At 43.2% G+C, this 26684-nt stretch overlaps 1 protein-coding gene across 8 annotated transcripts in view; it reads left to right on the top strand.

The window, feature by feature from the left end:
• Positions 1 to 26684, top strand: part of ATP6V0A1 (ATPase H+ transporting V0 subunit a1) — a 359698-nt gene that overhangs the window by 81776 nt on the left and 251238 nt on the right. For 3 of the 8 annotated variants that reach the window (XM_069634445.1, XM_069634444.1, XM_069634440.1), the window contains exons 4-6: positions 1013 to 1110; positions 3849 to 3977; positions 23658 to 23740. In XM_069634445.1, coding sequence (XP_069490546.1) covers positions 1013 to 1110; positions 3849 to 3977; positions 23658 to 23740 — 310 coding nt within the window. Of the gene's footprint in view, positions 1 to 1012; positions 1111 to 3848; positions 3978 to 23633; positions 23741 to 26684 lie in introns of all 8 variants that reach the window. The other 5 variants (XM_069634442.1, XM_069634441.1, XM_069634438.1 and 2 more) reach the window with 2 other exon arrangements.

Below are 26684 nucleotides of genomic sequence, written 5' to 3'. Positions count from 1 at the left end.
GCACTTCTTTTCAAATTCTCAATCACTAAAGTGTTCGGCTGGCATTGCTGGAAATTAAATACACTACCATATGAACTAGTTTTGGTTCTTTATTTTTTGCGGTAGCGGGAGGCTGTATAGATCCAAGTTTGCTGTTCAATCCTTGAGTACTAGGCGAACCACAGGGAGGAAGTGTGGTCTAGTGGTTAGTTCACGTGACTCTCGCTGAACTACTCGAGGTTAAATATCTGCTCTGAAAAAAGTTGCCAGTGGTGGTGTTGGGCTGGTTTCGTTTCCACTGGGGTCTGCGGTATCCTCCGTAGCTGATCTTTTTGTGTTTCTATCCACCTGGTTTCAGAAGTTGTCAAATACTCTTCGCTGCACTTACTGTTGCCTTCACCAGTGCTGGCGAAAAATGTTGTCAAAGCTCGGCCATTGACTGTTAAGTTTCTATTTATTTGTTAGTTCACTAAGAGCGAATACGTTTATTCTGGATGCTGTACGGCCCTCCATAGATTGCTGCTTTCAGACTCCAATTTGATATTGATTCGGGTATACTGTATTGCACAGTGGTTAAGTCCTTGGGTCTATAGTTGTGAGTCTTGAGTCCCAACAACACTACTAACTATAGAGACATCTGGTGCAGGTCACTCTGTCCCTTTGCCTTGCTACCTCTGCAGTATGTTTTCCGTGTTTATAAATAGAGGGCCTGAAAGAGAGCCAGACCCCTTTCTTTACTAGAAGAGGGACCCCATTTTGCCAGGAAGAAACTAACTATTGCACATACTCTGACTTTGCTACACAAAGGGACACGCCCATTTTGTTTTCTAAAGGAAATCGACAGTGTACTGTTATTGTGCTGGTAAAGAGGGCGGGGAATGGGCTGTTCTGGCCTACTAGTATAATTGTGGGATAATCCTGGGTGCAATGAGGGACTCGACACTTCCTCGGGTGTGTACAATTGTGAATGCTTCATAAAAGTGTCAAATCAAGCAAAGCAAACACGAAGTGTGTTCCTTTTCGTTTTTAATAGGGTTTGTTGAAAAAGAAATCAGAAAAGCGAATATACCAATCCTGGACACGGGCGAGAACCCAGAGGTCCCGTTCCCGCGAGATATGATCGATTTGGAGGTAAAGCACTTGTCGGCGTTTCAAAACTTGTTTATAGAAATCTACCCATTGCAAAAGCATCTTGGGTGTTTGGGATTCTTTCGTGCTACCCCTGTTCCATTGGCCTGCCACCTGCGGTGTGACACTGAGGAATTTAGCCCCTGACTATTAGCGCTTTCATGGAAGTGGCAAGTGTTTTTTCAAAAAATGTTTTCTTTTATTCATGTGGGACAAAATAAGCAAATGTAGTTTCCTTGTTAACACATCTGCAACATTAATGAGCAGCAATAAAACGTGGTATGTTTTGCAAGTTTGCACAGTTCTTTCACAGTGTTGCAGAACAATTCTCATAAAATGTGCATATTTACGTGCATTTGAAATCACCCTTATCTAAATACTTGATTAATACGTCAATTTATTTTGTGATGGCAAATAAAACCTGCATTTTATATTTTTGTCAGTCATGACCTTCATATTTCTGCTGGCGTTTATGCAACGATGCTTGCAGAGTAAAACCTTGCCACTGGACCAATTGAGAAAAAAATAAAATGTCCCAAGTTCTCAAGTAGCAACATTCTGGAATTTGGAAACGTTTGGCAGTTGAATTAAAACGGCACACGTGTCTTGTGCTAACAATTGCACACATCTCTTACCTTCCCCCTCGTGCCCCCAGCCTACTGTAAATGCCACCTCCCATGCCACTTGTTTCTCTCCAAGCCAGGTTTGCCCCATTGAGAATATGTTAGTCTCAGTGCTTTTTCAAGAAAGATGTCTCTAATGGGCACCTAGTCCCTGCTGTTGTCCAACAAGGCTCATGGTTACTAGTTATTCAGGAGTTCTTTGGAGGTAAGCATGCCTTTCAGCGTCCTCTCTGTAAAAGTCATATTTTACCTATTGCTGCAAGCAGTTAAGTTTTCCCTTACGGAATTCTGTCTGGGCTTTAGGCAAGCAGCTCGGAGTTCACAGGAGGGGACAGTATGTGTGCGCCTCCTAGTATCTCTGTCCTGTGTGTTCCCCTGTCAGACTCCACAACGTTCAGGTGTGACATAGTGAGCCATGTGAGACTGAGTGCCGCAGAGTGGGAAGGCAAGTCAGGAGTCTGGAAACTCAGAGTATGCCTTTCACATCTTCAACAAAATCATCAAGACTGGTGCAGTGCCAGGTATCTTGGAAAAAGGTTGGGAAGACATCAGGTTGCACTCCTGGACACGATGTGGGATATAATGGGGGGAAAACGGGACAATAGGCTTGACAAATAATACCATGGAAGACAAAATAAAACAATTTTCTATGCAGTGTATGAAGGATTGCAGGAAATCTTCAATCAGCAGCACAAAGGAGAAACGGGAGGGGGTAACGGACCCTAACTGGTATTTGGGAATCAAGGACGAAACCCCAGACTGGTACCCAGAGAGACACATTCTCACAAACCACCTTCACAATCATAATCTAACCGGGAAAACAAAGATCAGAATCTAATCCGTTGAATTCAGGAGAGGAAAGAGGAAGTTAGAAGGATGTCTGTAAAGGATTAAAATAGATTCTAGAGCCCTGATAGAGGCCGGAAGCACATCCAAGTCTGGAAACGCAGGAACAAAGGCAATTAGAAGAATGCTGCAGCGTGACCTGTGGAACGTGCTGTGCTAGGATTGAAAGACCCAAATGCCTAGCCGATAAAGATGACTGAGGCACATGTCTGTTATGTGGAGGGTGTTTGGGGAGTTGCAGTAATTGATTCACTGGCCATGCATGATTAGAGCTCTGGCCCTAATACCAATAGTCAGCAGATGCTTGTTGTCTGCTGCATGTATGGTGGCATCTTGTGCTCCTGATTTGTTCGGGAACATGCCAGGAAAACGTTTTGCCTCAAAGCCCAGCCACCTCTAGGTTAGGCAACAAGTGATGGCTGCGGGGGCCTACATTCTGTAATTCCTAGGGCTGTCTGTCCTTCTGTTCTGCCGTCCACCCTTCCCAACCTCACATTTCCCTAAAACTTCATGCTACCCTATCCAAATCCCTCAGCCAAAGTATGCACTGTCTTGGGTGTGGTCTGGCTGTGGGTAAGGGAACTCCTCACTGTGTTATGGTGCACTTGGTACACAGCACCATTCTATGACCTGTTGTTTGCCAGTGCACTGCTATCAACCACAATCATGCCCTGCATATGGTAGAGTATCATTTTTACTTTTGCAAGAATGTGCACATACTTTTGCCAATTATTTACATCTCAAAACATTATAATTGAACTACTGATATTTATACATCAATCTGTACTGTGGCTGGCCAAGAATGGTTCTGAGTGCCTAGTTTGAGGTCTTATTCTTTTCTCGGCCCTGATTTGCTATGGTCCTTTTCTTTGTCACTAGGGAAATGGCCATAATCTAGAAGTGAGAGGCAAGGTGGATTTGGCAGGCTTTGTGTCTCTTCTCTTTTAACACCACTATGTAGCTGTGTACTTACTAGTTATTTTAGTGTTGGTCAGGCTCTTTGCTCCGATATCACAATTTTCACCGCCGCTTAGTTTGCCTCAGTCATCTGCTCAGTGTTTTTGGTGGGCAGAGCTTTTCCAATTATTGTGAGATCTGGGTTTTTCGGCTCTGCATCTGTTTCCTACTGTAATAATACCAATGATTTTATTCATGAAGGATCGATTGGGCAAAGTTATTCCCAGTGGCTAGGAACCTTTAACTCCATTTCATCCATTGTTTTGTTTAGTCTTGGGAACTTTCTAACACTGTGACTTTTTGTTCTGTCTCCAGGCCAATTTCGAGAAGATTGAGAATGAACTGAAGGAGATCAACACCAACCAGGAAGCTCTGAAGAGGAACTTCCTAGAGCTGACGGAGCTCAAGTTCATACTGCGCAAAACCCAGCAGTTCTTTGATGAGGTCAGAATATCTTTTGTCTCTGGCTGCAGCTCGGGCCCAGGCGGATGTTCTTCCCGCTTGCCATTCATCACAACATATTGTTTGCATTTTTTCCACCACGCCCATTTTGGTAATAATTTGATGCCATGCTTCTTCGGTCTCTGTGCCTTGGCCATCCTTCATCTCCTGACCAGTAGTGATGGTTTTTTATGTTTTCAGGGACTCATTTATTGCCCATCGTCCGACTCTCGGGCTGCTGGCGCATAATGTGTGGCATGCACATTTAATAATATGTTGATGGTATTTGATCAAATTGATAATAATTTTTCAAATAGGCGTGTTAATCTGCCTTCATTCCCTTGCACAATTAACGAAATTGCAGAGCCAAAATGGACTGGTCTTCTAAACGCCAATGTAGAAACTCTTGCCTCAAACACATTTACGAACCACTGTCCTTTTTATGTGTGAGATTTAGATTTAGGGGTTCAGCCATAAATGCGTGCTAGTTGCTGGATTGGTCGGATGCTTCAGATTTTCAGAGCTGGGTACAGTTCTCAGTGCAAACTCACTAGAAATGTGCAGTACTCCCCATGAGCCTTCACCGGCGATGTCTAGTCCCACAAAGTCACGTTTATTCTGTGGGTTACAGCACTCCCTCTGCACCCCAACAGTCTCGCTACCCAAAGTAAATATTCTGGCCACGCCAGGCCCCTGGTTATCCAAACCAGATTGTGGCCTGGAGCTTTTGGAAAGGTCCTTTAAACCACATTTAAGCAACGTTAAGTAATAGCGAAACGTTGACACTTTTCTGTTTTATCAAACAATTGAAACCGGCACTGCAATTGCCTCGAACTCGAACGCCTGCTTTAAAGCTGCAGTGATTCCTTGCAAATGCTCAGGGTAGTAGTTTTAGAGCAGTGGCAGGTTGTCGGACTGATAAACACCTTGGATAGAAGTAGATTTTTGCTATCCTTGAGCAAGAACTCGGGGAGTGAATTGCAATTCACGCTTGAGTCTTCTCCACGGTGTTACTGCCATCCGCTCCTTTTCCTGTTGATGGACGGATGGACGGGCGATCCAGGTAGGCGCGAGCCCTTTCTGCATTGCTCCAGCTATTGCTGAAGAGTTGCAACGGAAGGACTCCCGGAGATGGCAGTTCAGAAGGTAATGCCGCCTGCCGAGTAACGCGCTGCATGGGCAGCACTCTGAATAGGCATACTTGAACAGGAGGTCTTGTAGAATTACTATAAAAAGACCTTCGAGAGCCACACCATTTGGATTATGCTGCCCCATGAACATGTTCACTATGAAGATTTTACCGAGAAACCAGCATGTCTTTCCGGAATATACCATGTGCCACAGTGCTTATTTTTTATTGTCTTTGTTATGGGTCAATGAGTAAAGTATGTTTTTCTTCTTGTATAAGCGCCAATTGCCATCATTGATCATACTGCATGCTTAGTTCATCCTCAAGTGTTCAGCGCCAGTTTACAAATGGTGTTTGCTCCTCTTCGGGTTTGCAGTGCCAAGCAGCAATCATGTGATGGTAGTCGATTCCTCATGCTGTGCATGTAAATCGTTTCATATAGAGTGGTGCCCGCCTCTGACCAGTATTAACAATGGTAAGCCGTGAAGTCATCAGAAAGTCACACTACGTGCCTGCCAACTTTCATGTCCTACATATTTCCTCTGCAGCTTCTCGCAGAGACCAACATACCTTTTTAGATTCCCACAACTGAGATTGTTTTAGCTGTTGTGTGCCTTCCATTTTGTGAAAATTTACCGTGCTGCCCTAGCCGAGGAGGACATACAGGGCTTGCATAGTGTGAGTAAAAGCTTGGGCTTTTTGAGGGTTAATGAAGACTAAGGTAAAATAGGACTGCACACAAGAGTTTGGCAGTGCAGCAGAAGCATTAAGCTCTTGGACCTTTCAGGAAATGTACAGAAACCTCAGTAGTGTTGACTTTAAGGACACGATGGCTTATTATCTGGGGTAAAGTTTATCACAGTTATTCAATATATACTTAGTTCTTTACATTCCTGTGAGCAAGAGGACCAAGAGACAGTGATTGAAAATGAATGGAGATTGGGTGTTCACTCCCCAAGAGAGAAGCATAGTCTGCAGTCTTCTGCGGGATTCTTTCTTTAACAAACCTGCATATTTTCGACATTTGTTTCCAACAATAATCACCATTGAAATGGCCACTCGGTGAAAGAGCACAGCAATGGGGGCAGGGTTTCAAGGCTGCAATCTGATTAGAAAATCCTCTGAGAGAGACGACTATATGTGTTATAGGAAAATCATGCTCTGGGTATGTTGACTAGATAACCTAGCAAAGCGTGAAAGGCCCAAGCAAAACTGATATTTGTTCATCAATATCTGTTGGTGGCGTTTGGGCCCCTCAGGCACTATACTTTGCCTACAATAATTTATCAGTTCTACAGTATTTTGTTAATGCTCTCAGTGTATGATGGCTATGGTGTATATCATTGGCCATTTGTGTTAACAGAATGTTTACACAACGTGTAAAACGTGACTGTTAACAATGTGTTAATGAACTGGGCAGTTTGGTGCATGACAAATCCACCATTGTCCAAGTTTTCGAACATGTTAGTTGGATAAAAGCAGTCCTGATGAATTTGTGTTTGTGAGGTAATTGGTGTGGCATCAAGTCGGCCCTAGTATGTCAAATATGTGAGGCGTGTGTGTGTTTTACTGATGGTAATCTAGCAATGTCTCCTTTCATACAGTGACACTTCTCTTTAAAGCAAATGCAGGATGTTGAGCACCATATATAACTGTTATTTCCCCTTTGAATTACCACATCCAACCCAACAAACTTTCTCTGCAACTGACCATATCCGTGCATGTTGCACGACTGGATTTGAGCAATCCCTTTTTAGAATTGCCTCCAGGCCATCTAATGGCTTAATGGACAGGGGAACTGTGATGCTCACATCATTAATCATTGGGGAGGATCTGACTTTGTATCATTTGCTAGTACATTCTCTCTAAAAGTGTACCTGCTATGATAAGCCCTACAGGAAATCCTGCATGGACAACTATGACTGGTGGTTGCCTTTTACAGAAACATAGTAATCGGTCAAAGAGTTCTTTCCAGCAGTGTGCCTCTTAACATTATAGAGATTGACAGATAAATGGGCTCTGGGAGACAGAAATATATTTTAAAAATGACCTGTTGTATTGATTTCAGGTCTGCAACCTGTGACTCCTAAAATATTTTGGACTGCAGCACACATGATCCCTCTTCATTGCCTATGCAGGCCAGGTCTGATGGGAGTTGTAGTCCAATACATCTGGAGAGCCAAAAGTACACCCTTGAAATAAGTCAACCTGAATGCCTTTGACGTTTGGTAGTTCTGTTGTAAAATGCAGGGTTCGAAATTGAAGGGAGCTGGGAGCTATTTAGCTGTAACCTACTAGAGCCTGGTTAGTTTGACACCAACCCCTACCAGGAGCTACTTTTTGCTCCCCATGCCAACTGATGCGGATCAAACGCACCTATGTGAATTTAACTCTGTGAGTGTGGGACAATCTATAAATAAACTTTAGGACACATCTATACAACATGTAAAGCATACGTGGTCATAAATAATGGGCAACATGATATGTTTCCATCACATGTGATTTCCTGAATACGGCGTACAAGCACCTGGGTAGCTCTTGGTCACTGGTTAATGCTGGATACACAGAAACTGCCTTTAGGCCCTGCTTAGCCACGCTTAAGTTCGAGCACTGAAAATGTATTGGAACCTTGCTTCCGCTCTGCAGTGTTACTGCCTGGGAAAACGAGGACTGCAAATGGCGCTGAACACTTGATCCATTTTCTGTGTCCATCTTTATACATTTCCTGTCATTGATTTCGAATAGTTTCCTAGAGTGCTAGCGAATTGCTGATGTTGTAATGTGATATAACCTTTCCTTTACATTTCTGGTGGGGGCCTAGGGCAGCGTGCTGTAAGTATTATGGAATGCCAATCAGATTATTTACCTGTGCAGAATGTCATTGAAGCATATCCTTTTCCCAGTCTTATGTAAAGAATGTGCTGTCAGGAGAAATGTCTTTCAATAGTTTGCTGTTAAATCGCAGGCATAGTGCTTATCATAGTTGGTGAAGACTGGAAAAGTAGCAGTTAATGGCATGCAGATCCTCCCCCCTCCCACAACCCCCCCACCCCTCTTTCCTGCTCCTGTTATCCTCTGGCTTTTTCTTCTGAATCGTCTATTTTGCCTGCTTACCTTTTTGTTTTCATGCATGCACTGTCTCTTGGTCAGCTTTTGCCAATCATTTACCTGGTGGTAGTTGGTGATGTCTACAGTTTTCAATTAGAAATCGCTGAAGGGGCTTGATTTTTCTTTCAACTGCAGAACTAGAATGTGCTGGGTGTATCATGATTTAGCCCAGATCTCCAGAAATGTGATGGGTCAATTAAATAGATGTGTGTACTAGCAGTAGGGAGATTACTCCTTTTCACTGAACTCTTCTGACTGGGATGCAGGGGAAGATCAAACCTATAATGTTCTCAAAATTGTTTTAAGTTTCCACCAATCATATTTGTTTTCCCTCTGCAAACTTTAGAACACTTTCAACTACGCTGGATCACCAATGACTGTCTGAATTACTGTATGAGAGAACTTTTAATTCAGTAAAAAACACCAAACTTATTTATCCTCCAAAACAAATTGCAATGCACACTTGCGTTCAGTTTCTCTGTATGGCACTGTTTAAAGGTTTGAAGTTTGGCACTCCATGCAAGCACATTTATTATAATAAGAGAAAATTTACTTTGGTCAGAAAATTGTGTGACCATGATTCGGTAGTAATCCAAGAATGGCAGGATTTGGCAAAATGACACCTAGAAATTGCCCACTGCCCAATCTGAATGTTAAACTCCTTTCAGCCTTGTTCATTCATTATCATCAAAACCTCTCTAGTAGCTTGCGTTCCAGATTCAGAATTCAGCACAGTTTATTAAGAAAGCATTCCATAATGTTTCAGTCTCGGCAAGAAAATCATTTAAATCACGTTCTTGTTTCTGTTAAATCAAGTATGCCTTCATGATGCAGTTTATTTGCTGTGAAGATAAAAATGACTTCCACATTCATTAATATCATATTAATTATTCTTGGGGGAATTTGTGCATGCTTTTTATTAAAAGAAGAGTAGCATCAAGTCATACTTTCTTAGTGAGCTATGGCCTTTTTAGTTTGATTCATATTTAATTTGTTTCCCAAAATTCCTAACCAATTGGTCTCAAAGAATATCACAAATTAATTCACTTTTTGTTTTGATGACGCGTTTCACCACCAAACAAAATACGTTTCCTGCTATTAAAAACCTTCGATTAATTTAATAAAAAATGTAATGTTCTATTGTGCACCTATGTAGCCTTCTTATGCTAAGGATTATTTTTTATTGAACTAAAGAACCCTTGCGATGGTTCACTTTAATAATGTGTGAAAATGGTTATTTGATGTGAAGCAGGGAAGAGGTGCATCATTTTCTACAGCGTTTTCATGTAATGTTGCTCTGGCCACCCTATTGGACTCCAATGTTTGGCTTGGGTGAATTTGAAACTGAACTAGTTAAATAATCATGTGATTTACAGTCTGTTCCGTTTTTGTGGCAGAGGGGTTTGGATGCACTACCAACTGTGTGGAAGTTGTGTAATACCCTGCTATACAAGCATAACATCCTTCTTATGCAGGGGCAGATTGTGCATTGATGTATTCGGGCCTTCTCCCGCTTGGCTGGCCCCATCAAAGGCAGCCGGACTGCTCTAGTGTTGGTTTAGGGCTGTCTCCATGTGTGTGGTCACTGCCGTTGCCACGGCCGTGCCAGTTAACTGAGAAAAAGGACACATTAGCACAACTAAGGGGCTTGCGAGCTACTGTCATCGGTAAACTAGTCCTCTGCGTGGCCATGTTTACTTGATGACAGATAGCTCACTGTGTTAGGTGAACTTTGATCAGATCCGTGCTTATGCAGAGAACGTGTTCGAGTCCAGGCTGGACCAAATACTTTTTTTTCCAATTGTTGATTAATTGTGTCCCGTTAAAATGGCTCCTATTTAGAATGGTTCAGCCGTCATGCTAGCAATGCGCTTAGACATCTTTTTTTGTGGAAGTGCTAATGAGCGTTGAAAATGCTGTGTGGGCAGACGAATAATTGAACATTTTTCGAACGGGCTTCCGCCCCTGCATATGTCCAATACATACACTCATACATTGTAATTGTTTATTTGTAAAGTGCTTATAAAAAGTAAAGTGCTTTAAAGTGGGAAGGGAACAAGGGAATACAGTAGTCATTCTTAGGCTTTGAAGTTTCCGAATGATGAGGCATTTCTACGAGTGCAAGTGCATGACAGGAGGGAAGGCGAGAAGGGGGGGGGCGAGAAGGAAGAGCATGCAATCAATAAACTGCCGTACTATGCCCAACGACTTATCACATAGTAAAAGTGCATGGGCAAAAGGACATGCAGAACAATAAAGTAGTGCACGAGGTCTGGCGACATTAAGATTGATTGCCAATAATGCGCCTATGCACAAGTGTTTCAGGCGCAACCAGGCGCAACCAAGCTAGCGAGGGAAGACCAGGGAGGACAGGACAAACGATCTTGCTACGCCTAGTGCATTTAAGGTTGTGCAAGTGCGCTGCCATGAAACTGAAAAACCAGTACATGAACCTGAGAAACATTTTCTGGTTTCGGAATGTAATTTATTTCAGTAATCACAGCCTTTATGGAGGAAGGACATCTATGTGGACCGCCTCTCGGGACTCTGACATCTTTCTGTAGTGCAGTGACAGTGTTTGCGCTGCATCCGCTTGACTATATAGGTTCTGTGTAAACCCATCTGCCAGCAAGCATCCTACGTGTCCCTAATAAACTCGGGATTAGAAGATGGCGAATGATGATGCATTTTAGGAATGAACTGTCCTTTATGGGGTTCTTCACATTTTTTCAAAAGGACTTTGATCGATGAAGCTCGCAGCTCGTTCTGCTTGGGAGCCAGCTTGATTTTCTGGTTCAGTAAACTTGGTCAAAATTTAAACACTGCTCATCCTAGCTATATTTCAATTTCAGTAATGTCGACAGGCGTGGTGACCACGGGACAGATTCACGAATCCCTTCCAAAATGCAAATAACGCTTACATGCTGTAAAAGTCAGGACTTAAATCAGTGCACGGTATGACCGATGCACAAAACGACTTACTTCTGAGTCACAAAAAAGCGTAGATTTGACGTAACCTTATGAACATGTGCCTAAGGTCACAGAAATGTAACTTTCTACTAGACATACAAAGGTGGGTAATTCAAATGTGTGCAAGCAGCTACAAACTCTTAACTTTATTGCAAGCATTTCCCTTTAAGTGTCCAGACAGGGTTATTTCTGAATATCATACTGAATAGTAGATATTACGACCAGCCATTGGGACATATTGTCCAAACGGAACTTGCTCCTTGATTAACCATCTTGGGAGGATTTTCAGGCCTTACACAGAACGTTTTGAATACACTTCAATACTATATCGGTGTAGGTTCCACATCTCTATGCAGTACTAAAAAAAAGTTCTGGTTGTGGTGTATATTTTTTCATATTGTTTCTTCAGAACACATGCCTAGAAATAAATATAGTCCTAATATTACAAACAAGTACACCAAAAACATGACTTTCTCTGAAACCTACACTAACTTACCTTCTACGTTTAAACCGCACCAACCTTGTCAGTTTTGACTATCTAAACTGAACTGTACTTTAGACCTTAAACCCTTTTTACAAGCAGTCTTTGCCAGTGAGCTGATTAAACATTGAGAGTGATCATTTATTGACTGTGTTGATGAAATAATTTGATAATATCTCAAATACATTTGTATGACAATTTGAGTTGCTTGTGCACCTTGTAAACATTCTACCTATGTCGAATTAGATAGTGTTTAATTGCTAGATAGGTTCTTACAATATCGGGCAGTCCAAATCTGATTGAAATCCATTTGCATGTCTTGAAATCCATTTGCATGTCCGCTCATTTTCTAGTTGTTTATCAACCAGTTAAGAAAGGTGGTGTCTTATACTAACGATTAAACCTCTTGACAGTCAAAGATTAATTTCACATCTTTAAGAAAAACATTAGACTTCCTCTGGTTACGTGTAGTTTTTAAGTTATGGCAATGCATCATTTCTACAGAAAATGCAATACAACCCCTTTTCCTTTTAGCTATATCTTTATTCTGTCCTGTATTCTGTCCATATTCCATATTATGTTTGCTTGTTCAACTAACATTACATGTACTGGCCATTTCATGTTCATTGCCTAAACCGGAAGGTTTAAGACATTCTGTTTTTACCATGGATTCCACGCACTAAATTATGATCTTCCAATTTTGATTACCGTTGAATATCAGGAATGTTCTACTAATTGGCTGCAGCAAAATACTCCTAAGGAGATCTCTTATGGACTCACAGAAAGGATGCCAGAAGTGTGCATTGAATTGTTTCGGGGTGCCTTCTCATATGCAATGTTTGTGCCTATAAAGACACGGTTAAGCTGAAATCCAGTCATTAAGACTACTTTAAGCCCAAATCATTATTTTGAGAAACTAGAGACTATGCAAAAGTATTGTAAGCGTGCCATTCTACGTGAGCCTGGAGCTCTGAATCCGCTAGTCCGGTGACTTGACAATACTGTTTAGAACACTGGCACAAGATGAAACATGCCATTAAGTCTTTTGTTTACTGCAAACAGCACAGCTCGGTAGAAGCAGAAACCGAAACCACTTTCATAGCCTCTGGGATCAGTTCTGTTGATCGTGCGTGACATATTATTGGGCTATCCAGTGCTAGATTTGCTGGGGTTGCTTTTTTGACCCATTTTACAGAGTTGTACATCACCCCCTTTTGATCTTATGATGTCATCGCATTGGATCGGCTGGTGCCCCTTGGTTCCACTGTTATCGAACTTTCAATCTCAGTCCATTGGCTGCTTTGCCTTCATTGGTTTTTGTTTATACACATATGTAGACCGTGCACTGTTTATATTTAAGGCACTAACCCTTTGTGTCAACATTTCTTAGTCTGCAATCCTGTTTGGCAGCAGCGTGCAGCTGTGTGTGAGCCATCTAATTGGACTTAAATAAAAGCAAGGGAGAGTTGGTTATGTTTGGGTATGGTGCGAGCCTCTAGACCCACAGTTCTGGTTTACCTGTTTGAACCTCTAGCACAAACCGTCACCAGTTGTCTTGGACCCCCTACTTGCCTTTTTTAGTCGGCTTCTGTTGATCCCACAGGCACACGCAGTTGAGGTTAGCTTTATTTTTAGCTTAAGATCCTGAATACGTTCAAATCACCCCTTCAGGCTACAGCAGCCAGTGCCGCTGCACTGTAAAGCTTGGTTTATGCAAAGCCGTTCTGTAGGTTTTATGTGAATGGAATGAAATGCTTCTGTGGATCCAGAATGCTGTAGTCCAGCTCTGCGCAGAAATGAGCAAGACTCCGTTCTCCACTATGTTGTCTACCTGTTCACAAAACAATTGATGCACCTTATTTGGTTCTTGCGTCCATAGACCATGTGTCTTCCTAACCAATAGATTCACCACCTGTGCCATGTTTTCGTTCCTGGGGTGATTTGATTTTTTGATTCCTGGAACCCCTCTCTTTCTGCAGAGTTAGAAGTAGGGGGGTTAAGAGGAGTCTGTTGCTGGTCTTTTATTTTGTTTAATTAGCAATCAAAGACCTGGCTTTTCATTCAGTTATCATGTAACCAGAGCTGATCAGTGCCCAGAGATCACACCCATAAAGCAGACAACGTTAGTTTGTACTTGTGTTGCCTGCTTCCGAGACTGTAATTTAGATTTGACTTGAAAGCAGAATTTGCTTTGGAAGGTTTTCATTTTTTTAGGTCGCGAGGAAGGCTTTTTATGATTCTCAGGGATTGGTTGATTCGTCTCCATTCCACTGACTAGTTTGTAAAATCCAGCATTGGGCTATAAAAGGCCCCAAGAATTCAAGTTAATCGACCACCTCGGCCTCTTAGCCATTCATGTTGCTTTACATTATACTGTGGATGTGCTTGGTGTGCTGTCGGTTTTATTTTTCTCATACCCTTGCTTACTTCAAAGGTGATCTTCTCTAAGCCTCTCAGATAGCACATCACAAGGCCCTATTTAAATTTAGTTCCATAGAATTGGGGAACGCATATTGGAGTGTCTAGCCAGTTCAAGGCTTTCAAGCGGCAAAACGAATGAACTCTTGTTCTGCCAGCACTCGCTAGAAACACCTTGGTGTGCCAATTGATTATTTCTTGAAGTTGACTTGTCAGGGAAGAATAGCTTTCAAAGACACAGCTCTCTTATGCTTTGAATAGATCAATTGACAGAGTAAACGGCTCTCTTATGTGTAAATGATTTGGCAGCGACTCCCGTGGTATATTTGTGAGCCCCCATTTATTTCCTTCGCCTTTCCCAGACCTGGGGTCTGCCGAGTCGAGGCCCTGATGGCCCAATCCGCTCCATATTTAAGGGTGTCCACGCACAATGAATGTGGACTTGGTGAATCTAAATGGAAGTTAGCATACATCCGGCAGACCGGAGTTGCAGACCCCTTTCCCTGACACTACAAAGAATGGCTGCAAATGGAGCAGATACTTTTTGTAAAATGGTACTCTTGCGTCCTGTCCCCATTCCATCATATCCTTTAGACGTCGTGCGGACCCTGGAACGGAACCAAAGCATAGAATTATATCTTGCTAGCTAACGGTAGCACGGGTGTGCCCTGGACACGCTCTCACTTGGCACCTTCTCTGCATGCCCCGCCCAACCACTGGTCCCTTTCTCCATTTTGGACGAGATGGAGCATTGCACCGCAGTTACGCCACATATCCAACGGGTTCAGACGCTGTGCTGGGTGTCATCAGAGCATCTCCTCCGGGGACCACCACAGCCGTTGCCTAATCTGTTTGTTTGGGTCTATCACAGGCGTGGTACTCTAGCACCGCCCGTGGCTCCCTCTCGGTTCGATCCCTTCCTAGCAGATAAGTGCACAGGCAGGGGGCAGTCGGTCAGCACAACGAGGAATTCATTGCGGTGACTAGCACTCCTGCAGACCCAGGCAACATCCAGAAGATTATGATGAGGAGGAACCTAGAGACGTCACCAGTCATTGTGACAGATTAAATAATGTGGTTGAATTCTTACACCTTCCTTTGCATGACATGCCTCCTGTGGAGCTGGGAGTCGTCTCCGTGGTACAGCCAAAAAGAGCTGAGACAGAAATCCCATTACAGTGGGATATCTTTACAGAGGCAAGTGAACATTGGGAGCAGCCGCACAGCGTCGCACACATACAACAAAAATATGGACTCATGCTATAGACCCGTCACAGGAGAAAGGCTTTGCTCCGCAGTAACTAGCCCACTCTGCAGTAATCTCAGCCACGTTGGCGCATCACCTGAATCTACCCTGGCTCCATCTAGCAGAGAAGATGGAGCGCTTGATGTAATGGGTAATAAAGAGCACTACATTTGTGACAAGCTAACTCCGAGGCAACCCTCCATGCTTGTAAGAATACATTCTGACACAAGATGGGGAAACTTTGCAAATTACCTGCCAGGAGACAGAAAAGAACAGTTCCTAGTGGGCTTGCGGGAGGGAGGATTAGTGCAGGCCAAGTGGATACTTCCACAAGGGGCATGGGCTTAGGGATAGACTTGAGATGCGCATGGCTCAAAAGCGCAAAGCTTCTACGTGACGTACAGTAAAAGGTCTGGACTCTGCCCTTTTGATGGCCTCACTCTTTAACTGACCACCAAGGAGGAATTGAGAAAAGAAAAGGCAAAATGGCTTGCCGCAAAGAGCCTCTTGCCAATTCCTGGGCCCACCCCCAAATCGAGCGTCTTCTCTTTTTAATAAAGCGGACAGCCTCCATCTAGTGCCTTCAGAGGTTTCTTGCACACACCCAGCTCAGGGACGTGAGAGGCAGAGTGCAGGTACACCAGCGAACAAACCAAGGCCTGCAAAATGATTTGGTAAAAATACCACATAAAGACATGAATACAATGACTTCTAACTACATAGACCATATTCTCACATACAATGGCAATAAAAACAATATTCCACTCTGTTCTATTGCGTCCCGCTTCAGCAAGTTTTTAAAGGATTACATAAAGTTCGATGAAAATTGTTGGGAGAGAAGTGGGGGCGGGAAGGGCAGACGCAAACCACCTCATGGTACTGATAAGTCCTGGGGTCTGATGTCATTTCCCTCCAAAATTGATTATTGCAGGAGACCAATCAATGTACCAGGCTGAAATTCAGCTGGGCCACAGGAGTGTCGAACCTTCAGATTCTCTGCCTGGGTGGACCTTGTGCTCAAGAATGGTGGTTTAGAGGTATATTTTGGATAACATTAGGAGTATGTTTTCCAAATAGAAATTAGTGTATTGATGGTTATTGGTTTAATGAAAGAGATGGTCTATTTGACATATTGGTCCTGATCATTTTATATGCGCAATACAACAGATCCAATTGGACAGTCCGGTCTGTGCTATTTCTCATGCTTTTTTTCCCGAACTGAAGAAGAACAGTGCGGGCTGGTAAACCATTCACAATCCATCCAGCTTCAACAAATTCCATTCTGAAGGAATTGTTCAAGATGGTCTTGCCGGGTCCGATTCTTTTGGCTCTTCTAGAGGGGGATTGGTTGTGCGCCTTAAATCTATAAAGTGCTTATATGCACATACCAATAAGAAGAAAGCACTGAAAGTGCTTTTGATTCTATTCTTGTTTCACACTACCAGTACAAAGGACTTTCTTTGGGTCTAAATTCAGCACCAAGGATTTTCACCGAGGACATGGATACCTTTGTTACATTTCCGTCTGCTGGGATGCCACATTTGGACAACTGTCTGATAAGTGGAGGCACACCATCGTGGCTGGTCCCCCTATTCATCGAACAGGCTTATGCGCTGGGCCTCATGATAAATATCGCCGTTCAAAAACTACAGTATATCAGAATAATCTGGGACTTTGAGCAAGGGAGTGTTTTTCCACCAGCAGAAACACTGCGTCTGCATGAATGCCAGGAGTTCCTGAGAAGCTTGTTCTTAGTAGCTGTAAACTTTCAACACCTTCTGGGATTTATGTCCTTTTGCATTTCGGTGGTTCTACTTGGCAGGTTGCACATGAGGAGGATGACTGAGCCACACCTGACATCATGGTGTTCCCAGGAACATCTGGCAACAAAACAGAACTGATTTAAAAGCCCTTATTCTTGAATCCGGATCTTCATTGGTAGATTGAGAAGACTCTCAATGTGGCGGTGTCCCCCCACACCCCTTACAGAACATTGCCCACAGACGCATCACTTGTGGGCTGAGGAGCACTGTTGGCCTACTGGGAGGTACATTACTTATGAACCCTAGAAGAGCGTATTCAGAACATAAATCACTTGGAATGAAAAGCAATTTTCTGGCCTTTAAAGCCTTTCTGCCCTCTCTTTCTGGTCAGCAAGTGTTGATCCTTCTGTTGCTTGTTGAACATTTCAGACCGATGTATAGAACACACCAATTTCCCCAATACCCTCTAACTTATCTGGGAAGGTCAACTTCAGAAGGACTTTCTGAGTTGGAGATTGCATGCACCACACAAGTGGAAGTTCAAATGCAAAGCACTTTTACCAATATTTCAGGCCTGGCATATCCCAATTCTGGATCTGTTTGCCACATGTAACAAGAAGAAACGTGACCCATATGTATCCTGGAGGGGGAAGTGAGTGACTTTCAAGGGATGCCTTCCTACTCCCCTGGGATGGACAGCCACTTTGTGTATCCACCCCTTCCGCTAATTCTGATGATAATACACAAATTGAAACCAACTTCTGTCAAATAATCCTTTGCCAAAAAGATTCTGGTCATTAGATCTCCAGAATCTCAAATGAATGCCAACTTGTGACCACTGTAGTGTTGGCTTACCTTCAACAGCAAGGTATTGGGTTCGACACCCCAACCCACAATCGCCTTCCTTTCCTTGACTACTTAGGGTTGTCTGAAAGAAATATGGAAATTATAAGGGCAGCTAGAAAGGGTCCACCAGTGCAATACACAAGTAAATGGTTCTGCCACTACCCCCTAGAGAAAAACACCCCCAGGTGTGGATGAAGTACTCTCCTTAAGTACGGACTCTGCAGAAACGAATGTCTCTCTGTACTCCTGCAGAACTTACTTCCTGTCAGAAGGAGCCTACCTAAATACAAAGAATAAATAGTATCATTAGGAAACCCCATAGCGAAAAGACACCTCGGTGGTCTCCTGAGGCTTTACACACAGAGAAGGAGGCCCCATAGCACCTGTGCCCTCAATGTAGTCTTATCAGCACTCCTGCCGCTAGCCTCGACTGATCCGAAGTGGGTGACTTTGAGAACTGTCTTCCTAGTGGTTTATACTGCGCCCAGAATCTCTGAACTGCAGGCCTTATGCGTAGAGGGCCCTTGTATCGTTTTTCACAAAAAAAGGTGTTTCCTAAAATCAACTGCATTTTTTTTGCCACAGGCTGTAAGCAGCTTTCATAGCAACCATGAAATCTTGCTATCTTCTATTTCTCTCCAAGCACGGATGCGGAAAAGAAAACGCTTGTAAATTACACATTTCTGAAATGTCAGACAATCTTCTGTCCTATAGGGACTCTGAAAAGTGAATACAATTATAGGACAGGACTTGGCAAGAGCCTTAAAGTGATATCCTGAATGAATAAAATATGTCAGAAAAGTAATTCTAACAGGTGCTTGGTCAATTTGTCTGCACCAATCTTGCATACATTACACCAATGTAATATTAAATGTGTTTATTTTATTACCAACTTCAGATTATTCCTTGTTCCTAAACCCCTTCTAGTGGTTCCTTATTGGTCATCGTTATGTGCCTAAGGCCAAGGATTGTCTCTCATTGGACTGGTGCAGTGAACCAAGTTGTAATGTTACAGGCTGATTGGAATACCAAACTAACACAACAAATAGGAGGAACCTTACAAACATGTCCCAAGAAAACGACCAACTAATGCGTATTGACAAAGATGATCTTAATATTTAATGGAAACATAATCCATGATGATTCACTTAATGAGACAATTCTTGGCCCAAGGCGCATTGATTATTCTAATTGTTCTTATGTAACGCCCTTCATACCAACAAGTGGCTTCTAAGCACAGGATCGGGATTCAAACCTGTGTTGCACTGTATTAACTTGCTTCCAAGACAGACACGTTGTCCCTGAGCTATCCTTCCTCCCGATTGGTGTAATGTATTAAGTGTTGGTGCAGACTAATTACCCGCACATGTGTTAGTATTCCTATTTTTGTACAAGAGACGATCTGGGAAGTTGCCCAAATCTTGGGTGTGCTGCGACATTTTAGCCTTCTAGCTAGCCGAACGCAGGGAGCCTTGCTATATCTTCTGTGGTAACCCACAATGTCAGAAAAGGAGCCCATTTGCTTGTGACCTTTGGGGAAACAGCCCCTGGCTTGGCTACATGGAAAGCTTCACTAGCACGGCTGAGGTCTCTGATACTGCAGGCATACATGTTACAGGACAAATGTCCTCCTGTGGATCTCTATGCTCACCACTTGTGTAAAGAATCAACTTCTAATGCATTTCAGAGACTCATTCCCTGCAGGATATGTGTAAGGTGGTCATGTGGGCAACTCCACATTCCTTCTGTAAACACTACGGTCTCGACTATAGTTCAAGGAATGGTGCGGCCTTTGAGCGAGCTGTTCTGAGAAGTCTTTCAGCTAAATGAGCTTCAGCCACTGTCATCTCCTTGTGGTATGCTTTAGAATCGCCAAGAGTATGAAGGCAAGAGGATGGGACGTACCAGTGCAAAAAGGATACTCTCCCCAATGGCAACGGTACTCTTAGTCTACACTACCCTTTCCTCAACACGCCATCCTCCTCCTTGCTAATAAGTAGCCAAGTCTGATATAAAGTTAAAAAAATGAACTTTTGGTTGGGAGGCGGGCTTGGAGGTGGTGCCATGCAGAGGGTTGTCCAGGGGGTTCCTGTGCTCGTGCTTGCTAGAAAGCTGTAATTCTATGCTGCTTTGCAACACGCTCTGGGACTTCCCCAGAGTATGAAGGAAAGGGGAACATGGACTAAGTAGCAGTGCCACTATGGCAAGTAACATTTTCGAAATTTTCCACAATTAAATGAGCGTTTTTGGCATAAAATCTAGACATTGGGTGGGTGGCGTTATCAAAGCAAATCGTTAATCGGAGTAAAGACTGTACAGACAATTTATACGTTTTCTCCATGAAAAAGGCAGTCCTGGTGTGCTATGCAGGTAGCATGGACTCCTGCCCAATGGAGGTGAAAGTCCTGATCCTAACTTGAGAATAATCCGGAACAATTGAGTGGCAAGGAGCGTAAGAGCTGGTATATTTTAATCTGGGTGTCCAGAATCTTACTCTATTTTAAGACCCTTTATCCCTCCCATGCCCCACCCAACATGCCCTCTTGGTCCTTTGCAAGATTGGATAACTTGTATGATAGTCCGTGAGTGCTAGTGCCACAGAGATCTTCGTTGAAACTCCGATATTAAACCTTTCTTCCGAGGTGGGATACTAGCCCCCTGATCAAAATCTTTTAATGTGGAGGAACCCATTCAGTAATTGCTGATGACCTTCCTTTCATGTGGATCTGTTTTTTTTTTTTTTTTATTCTTTGTTTTGCCTCTTGCGGCAAGTCCTTTCTAACGCTTTGCATTTTATTATGGTGGAAATAATTTTAAGTGTAAATGAACCCTGTTTGGAATTGTGTGAATAAATGAAAGCAGTTTGCCTCTGCTTGAACACACACGAACACACACACACTATTGCTTATAGGTCGATTACCTTGGTAGCAAAGGCACCAATTATTTCAGTAATAAAACAGAAGACAGATTGTAGTGTCTGCTCCATAAATGGTCACTATAGGGTCAGCAGGCGACCACTGGCCATCTAGAGTAAACCATTTGCCTGCCTATTGTCATACCCAACGAACCTAATATATGATGACTTGCATGTTCCAGGGACCACATACCTGCTTGAAATTATAGAATCACACAGGAGGCTTCAAGAATACAATACCATAAATGATGAGTCGAAATATATACTGCGGCCGAACATTAGAGTAGAATTTTGAAATATGCTGTAGATATCCACAATTACAGAGTGGCATGACATGGTCCTTTGCACAGCGTCCACGGCTGAATGCATGCAGCCCACCCCCTCTCTGCCTAACGTGCCTTGTCTGTACAAAGCGAAGGGGCTTCCGAACCAGCTAGACCCCAGAGTTAAGTACCATCTTAAAACGGTAGTCTCTACAGGATTCTTCAAGACACCAGACAGTTCAAAGTGCCCATGCAGAATGTGATTTGTTTTCTGAATCGCCCCCAAACCTGCACCAAAAGGAATGTAGTCATAATTTCCACCGGGGACATATTTTACACAAGTTGCCTGGCCTTTCCAAAATTGTTACACATTGGTAAAAAAGCAGTATTTCTATTTAAGAATGGAGGGGGGCAACTTTTAGCTGATACTACAACTGTTGAACATAAACCGCATGGTTTCGCTTTTGAGTCACAATATTTAGTCTGGGCCCACGTGAACGACTAGTGCCTGGTAGTTTGCATGCCCACTCTGCACAACTTGTGGTACGTGTACGTTTTGGTTCTCCCAGTGAGGTAGGTAGCAATAGCTCATAGACCAGAACACCGCCTGCTGGAGACAGGACGTACCGAGCAACAAGTTCCAAGTGTCCGCAGGGACCTAACCCCGCTGGCACGAGGAGCCTCTCAAGAAAGAAGGGAAAACCAAAAAGAGACCACAAGGCTGGGTGCGTATGTAGCAGATGCACGTGTGAAGAAGGGGCCCCCAGGAATAATAGAAAGGGGAATCCAGATGTCAGGTGAGATCAGGAGTCCAGGGAAAAAAACAAGCACAATGCACAAATCCCACGACAAATCAAAGTAACCAAGACGGGATGAAATCCAACAAGGAGGAGCCAGGTAAATACCAGGAATTCAGCCCAACAAACGCCATGTCCAACAAGGGTAATCGGAAAGAGAAAAATCTAGCTACAAAAACAGATATCTAGATAATCCAGAAAAGAACACGAGGGTTCCACGAAGTGCTGCTCAAAGAAAAAACGGTGAGAAGCAGGGATCCATTTGGCCCTCTGCATCTTCTAGCTGCGCATCTTCTAGCTGCCCAGCTTCTGTGTGTGGCAAATCATGGCCTCCCATTGTACTACGTCATACGCCGCAGCCTCCCATTGGCCATAAACGTTGCGTGGCATCATGATGTCATGCTCCGCCGTGGCCGTTGGGAGGTGGAGTCCAGTAAACACCATGGGAACCCCCACTGCACATATAGGGTCTGCGTAAGCGGCCTCTGATGCCTGACAGTAGAGATGAAGAGCGATGTGTCGCAGCTGCCTATAGATCCTTGGTGGTATTTGGTTGTAAACCTTATGTCCCGGTTAACTACCATTTTAGGGTCTAGCATTTTGTGGTGTTTGTATTAGCAGAGGTTTTATTAAGGTCCGTGAGCAAGCATTTTGGCCAACTCCATTGTCACTCAGTCTACCATTGCCAACTATAGTTTGCCACTCCTGAACATAGGCAACCATGGATGGTCATCACAAACCCACTCGGTACCAATGGCTGACCAGCCCTGAAATTTGGCAACCATGGTCTATCATTGCCTACAGTCTACAAAAAGGACCAATTCCCAATCTCTCTGCCCAGCAGCTGGGAGGAGGCCTGCGCAGCAGAAGAAATTTCTCTTTAGCAGAGCCAACCCTGTCAACCAATTGTCTCATTCGTACTGGCCAAGGCAATGCAGTGGAATTAATTAAATGGCATCTCCCTCTACCTGTGTGACCTTTTTGCTAATAAAGGGTGGAGATGACTGAGCCTCAGGCATCCCATTTTTTAAAAAGCCCGTCCCCTCCAAATTTCTCCAGCAATGCACTTTTAGGCTCTACCTTTTCGTGCAATTTCGAAATAGAATTTTTCTCCTGTACAGGTAATCCAAGCCCCCGCCTGTTGAATGTACAGGTTTAGAAAATAGTGCAGAGAGTGGTTTAAGAACATTAGGATTTGGAGCGCGGTTCTCACTTTGTGAAGGGGTGGGGGAAGGCCTTAGGTCTCTGTTTTCCCCAGGAAATATATTTCCCCTCTGTTAATGTAGAGGAAAAAATAGCGATCGGGGTCTTCGACCCACAATAAACAAGGGGATGGTGACCATGATAGTCTAAGCATATAAAGCATTGTCACTATAACCCCTGTGGAAATGCAGCCTATATTTACAAATAGAATGATTTCCACACGTCTGCATGATTTCCGCAGTATGCCCTTATATTATTTCTTTTTATTTGTATCTAATTTTCCATTTGTTGTTGCTTTGGGATCTTTGAACTCCTAGCATATTGTTCCTCTTCTTCCCCCATCCCCCTCCCTCTGTCTCCCATCCCTTCGGTCTTACCCATGATCTTGTATTTATTTTTCCTCTGTCGTCTTGTGCGTGCCTTTTCTGGTTTTGGTTCTTTTCTTTGCTTTGTCTCCTGGTCCCTCGTTCCCTGCATGCCACTAACGAGTTGATTAGTTATTAATTGATTTGTGAATTCAGGCTGAATTGCATCATCATCAGCAGATGGCGGATCCAGACCTGTTGGAGGAATCCTCGACGCTGCTGGAGCCAAGCGAGATCGGAAGAGGAGCCCCTTTGCGCCTTGGGTAACTATCGCTCCGCTCTCCTCAAAGTTTTATGTTCTCTTTACTGATGGGGTGGATTTATAGTTGAGAATCGTGTCCTCGTCGTCAGGTTGACTCAGATTAATACATTTCTAGTTTTTTTTCCAAGCAGTAAAACGAGGAAGAAATGTGCCTTTGTTTCATGAACCACAAACTTAGTTTATTTTAAGAGTAATTCTCTTTGTAGATGCAGGAAAAAAACATCCTGTACTTTTAGTAAACTGGTTCAACAAAGTTACAGTGAGAATGTAGAAAATGTACGGCTTCCTTGACCATCCAAACTGAGTAGCGAACCCGAGAGCTCCCTGGAAATTTCGCCTGTGCCAAAATTAGAATCCCTCCCGCCTGCCTTTTTCTGTGTTGGAGTGAGGCCTTTTTACACAATGTGACCTGTCTGAGCGAGTTTAGCAGTTTTTCTGAAGGATATTACCAAAAATCTCATAGATATCTGTAAACCTTCGAAATGTATGAAGAACTTGCTGTTTGCCTAGTGCCCTAAGAGTCCTAATTTGTTATGCTTAAAGTTGATTGTACTTGGTTGCGCAGTCAGGGGTACCCAAAATCCAGAAGATCTTCTGCTGTTTCCCATAGCTTGACCATGAAAAAGTAGTCTAGTCTGGCATAGTGCGCTCCAGGATTTCTAGGGAGGCTCTTCTGCCTTACCTTTGCACTTACTGTGATTCTGAAAAATATCGACTTCTTTGCACTTTTTTTTTTAGTAGGACAACTAATCGTCAATTGGATACTCCAGAGTGCTTCAAGACCCTACCGATCGAGGGGGCTGGGAAGGGAAGGAGGAAAAGGAGGTCAGGGGAGCGAGGGGGGGGATTTTAAAATCGAGATTGCGGCTTTGTGAATGGGACAAGGAACAGTTTCAGAACAACATTGGGGGAAAATTGACTTGCCAGTTTTTCTCGTTTGCACTTTTTTAAAATTCTCTACCTATTTCCTAACCTCCTTTAAGCACCTGCCCCTTACTCCCTCTCACATTCCAACTTTGTGAGCTCTCCTTCACTAAAATCAAAAGATCATGTGGTTCTAAGATTAATCCTGGAGTCCAGAATGTGGGCTGAAATCAAACTCGGTGTGAAAGACATGGGAAGCACTTGTAAGCTATTCTTCACTGATGGCTGTGAACCGCTGGTTAGGTGGATAGACCTTTATTCATTAAATGGGCGACATTCCTGGGGAGGGACGATAGCTCAGGGGCAATGTACTCGCCTTGGAAGCAAGACGACACCGAGCAACACAGGTTCGATCCCTGGGTCTGTGCTTAGAAACCTCTGGGCATTAAGCGCGTTATAAATAACTAATCATATCAATCGTATAATATCGGGAGCACCAGGCACAGCTAATCTGTCCATTCCCTACCCTCTCAAATTCCGATCATCAAACTTTGTAATATTTAGTGACCGTTTATCCGTGTAAAGTGGGCGATGCCTGGGGGATCGGGGACATGAACCTGTGCTTATTAAAAACAAAATATGCTACTTTTTTTTTTTTTTTTTGAGGTGGGCTTTTTTTTGCCAGGAAAAATACTTCCTGGTTGAAAACGCACACATGACCCAACCCTGAGAACCTGTTGCCCTACTTTTATGATGCCAGCTGAAGGTAGGGACATTCCTAATTCTTTTTTCGGTGCACCTGAAACTAACCAGATGTATCCAACACTACAAATCCGCGTGCAGGTAAAAATGCATATGTTTGTGAGAAACTTGTTTCAGTTTCCAGACTTAGGACCTCATTATAAGTTTGGTGGTACCGATTTACCATTACCACCACTTGGTCTGGCGGAATTAACGCCAGATTACAAGTGGCGGTATGGTGGTGCTAGTCCACGTTTATGAACTCCATGGGAATTTCGGTAGAGATACCACTACTGGTAATTCTGCCAAAATGGCAGTTTTTTGGCAGTAAGGTGTCGTAATTACCTCTAGCATTTAGCTGGAGGTTCTTTTCCTCCCCCTTAACTCCAAATCCATAGTTCAGCGGTGCGGAAATGCAGTGTTAACTCTGTTACCACTGCATTAACACAATTTTTACTCACACTGCCGAACTCATAATGAGGCCCATAGCTTTTTAAAATTGCAGAGGAAATCTTCATTTTGTCTCCAGCTTTTTTTAAAAGGCATTGCTAATGTAGCGTGATTTGTGACTTATGACATGCTAAAACTACTTTAGAATGGGTGTTCCCAGGTGGCAGTCTTTCAGTAGTAGTATTTGACAGGGAAATGGGAACAGGCAAACTGTTTTTTTTTTTTCTTTTTTTTTTTTCCCTTTCCATTCCAGTGTAAGCTTAAGTCACTGCAGCTGTTCCATAGTGTGGTTCGTTACTTTGGTTAGAATAAACCAAATGAAGGTCTCAAAATGCAAAATAAAATATGTACCCTATCTAATCCTCATGACGCTCTACAAAACAACCTTGTAAACAAATATAGGTTGGTATCAAAGGATCAAAACTGATGTTGCATACAAAAGCACTAGTCAGTTTTATTTAATAATACATCAAATCACGGGTGTAGCCAGCTGCTATTTCACATAAAAAACATTTGTTAAAAACATATACATTTAGCAGTATACAACATCTGATGGTGTAGTTCTCAAAATAGTACAAACATGATGCACTGTGTACGCGATTGGCACATGCAAAATCAAGTCCCTATGACTTGGTTGTTCATAGTGTCGGTTTAATGCATGCAGAACTCGCACTATGATTCTCTTCGCTCGGCTTATATAAGTTTCTGTCGGTTGTGGCTGACCAATGCCGGACATTCCTCAGGGGCAGAAAAATGTGTATTTTAGGATGGCGGGATCAATTCCACTGTTCTCTCCAATGTCGTTTCCAGAGGTTCCCTGGATGCTGTCGCTGTTTCTTTACATATTCAAACGACAATGCAACCCTAAATGTTGCTAAAGCTGTTTCCAC

The sequence above is a fragment of the Ambystoma mexicanum genome, chromosome 13 (assembly GCF_040938575.1).
Source record: "Ambystoma mexicanum isolate Mex_15411 chromosome 13, UKY_AmexF1_1, whole genome shotgun sequence".
NCBI lineage: Eukaryota > Metazoa > Chordata > Amphibia > Caudata > Ambystomatidae > Ambystoma > Ambystoma mexicanum.
The sequence above is the reverse complement of the archived record's forward strand: the minus strand, read 5'-3'. Positions and strand labels throughout refer to the sequence as shown.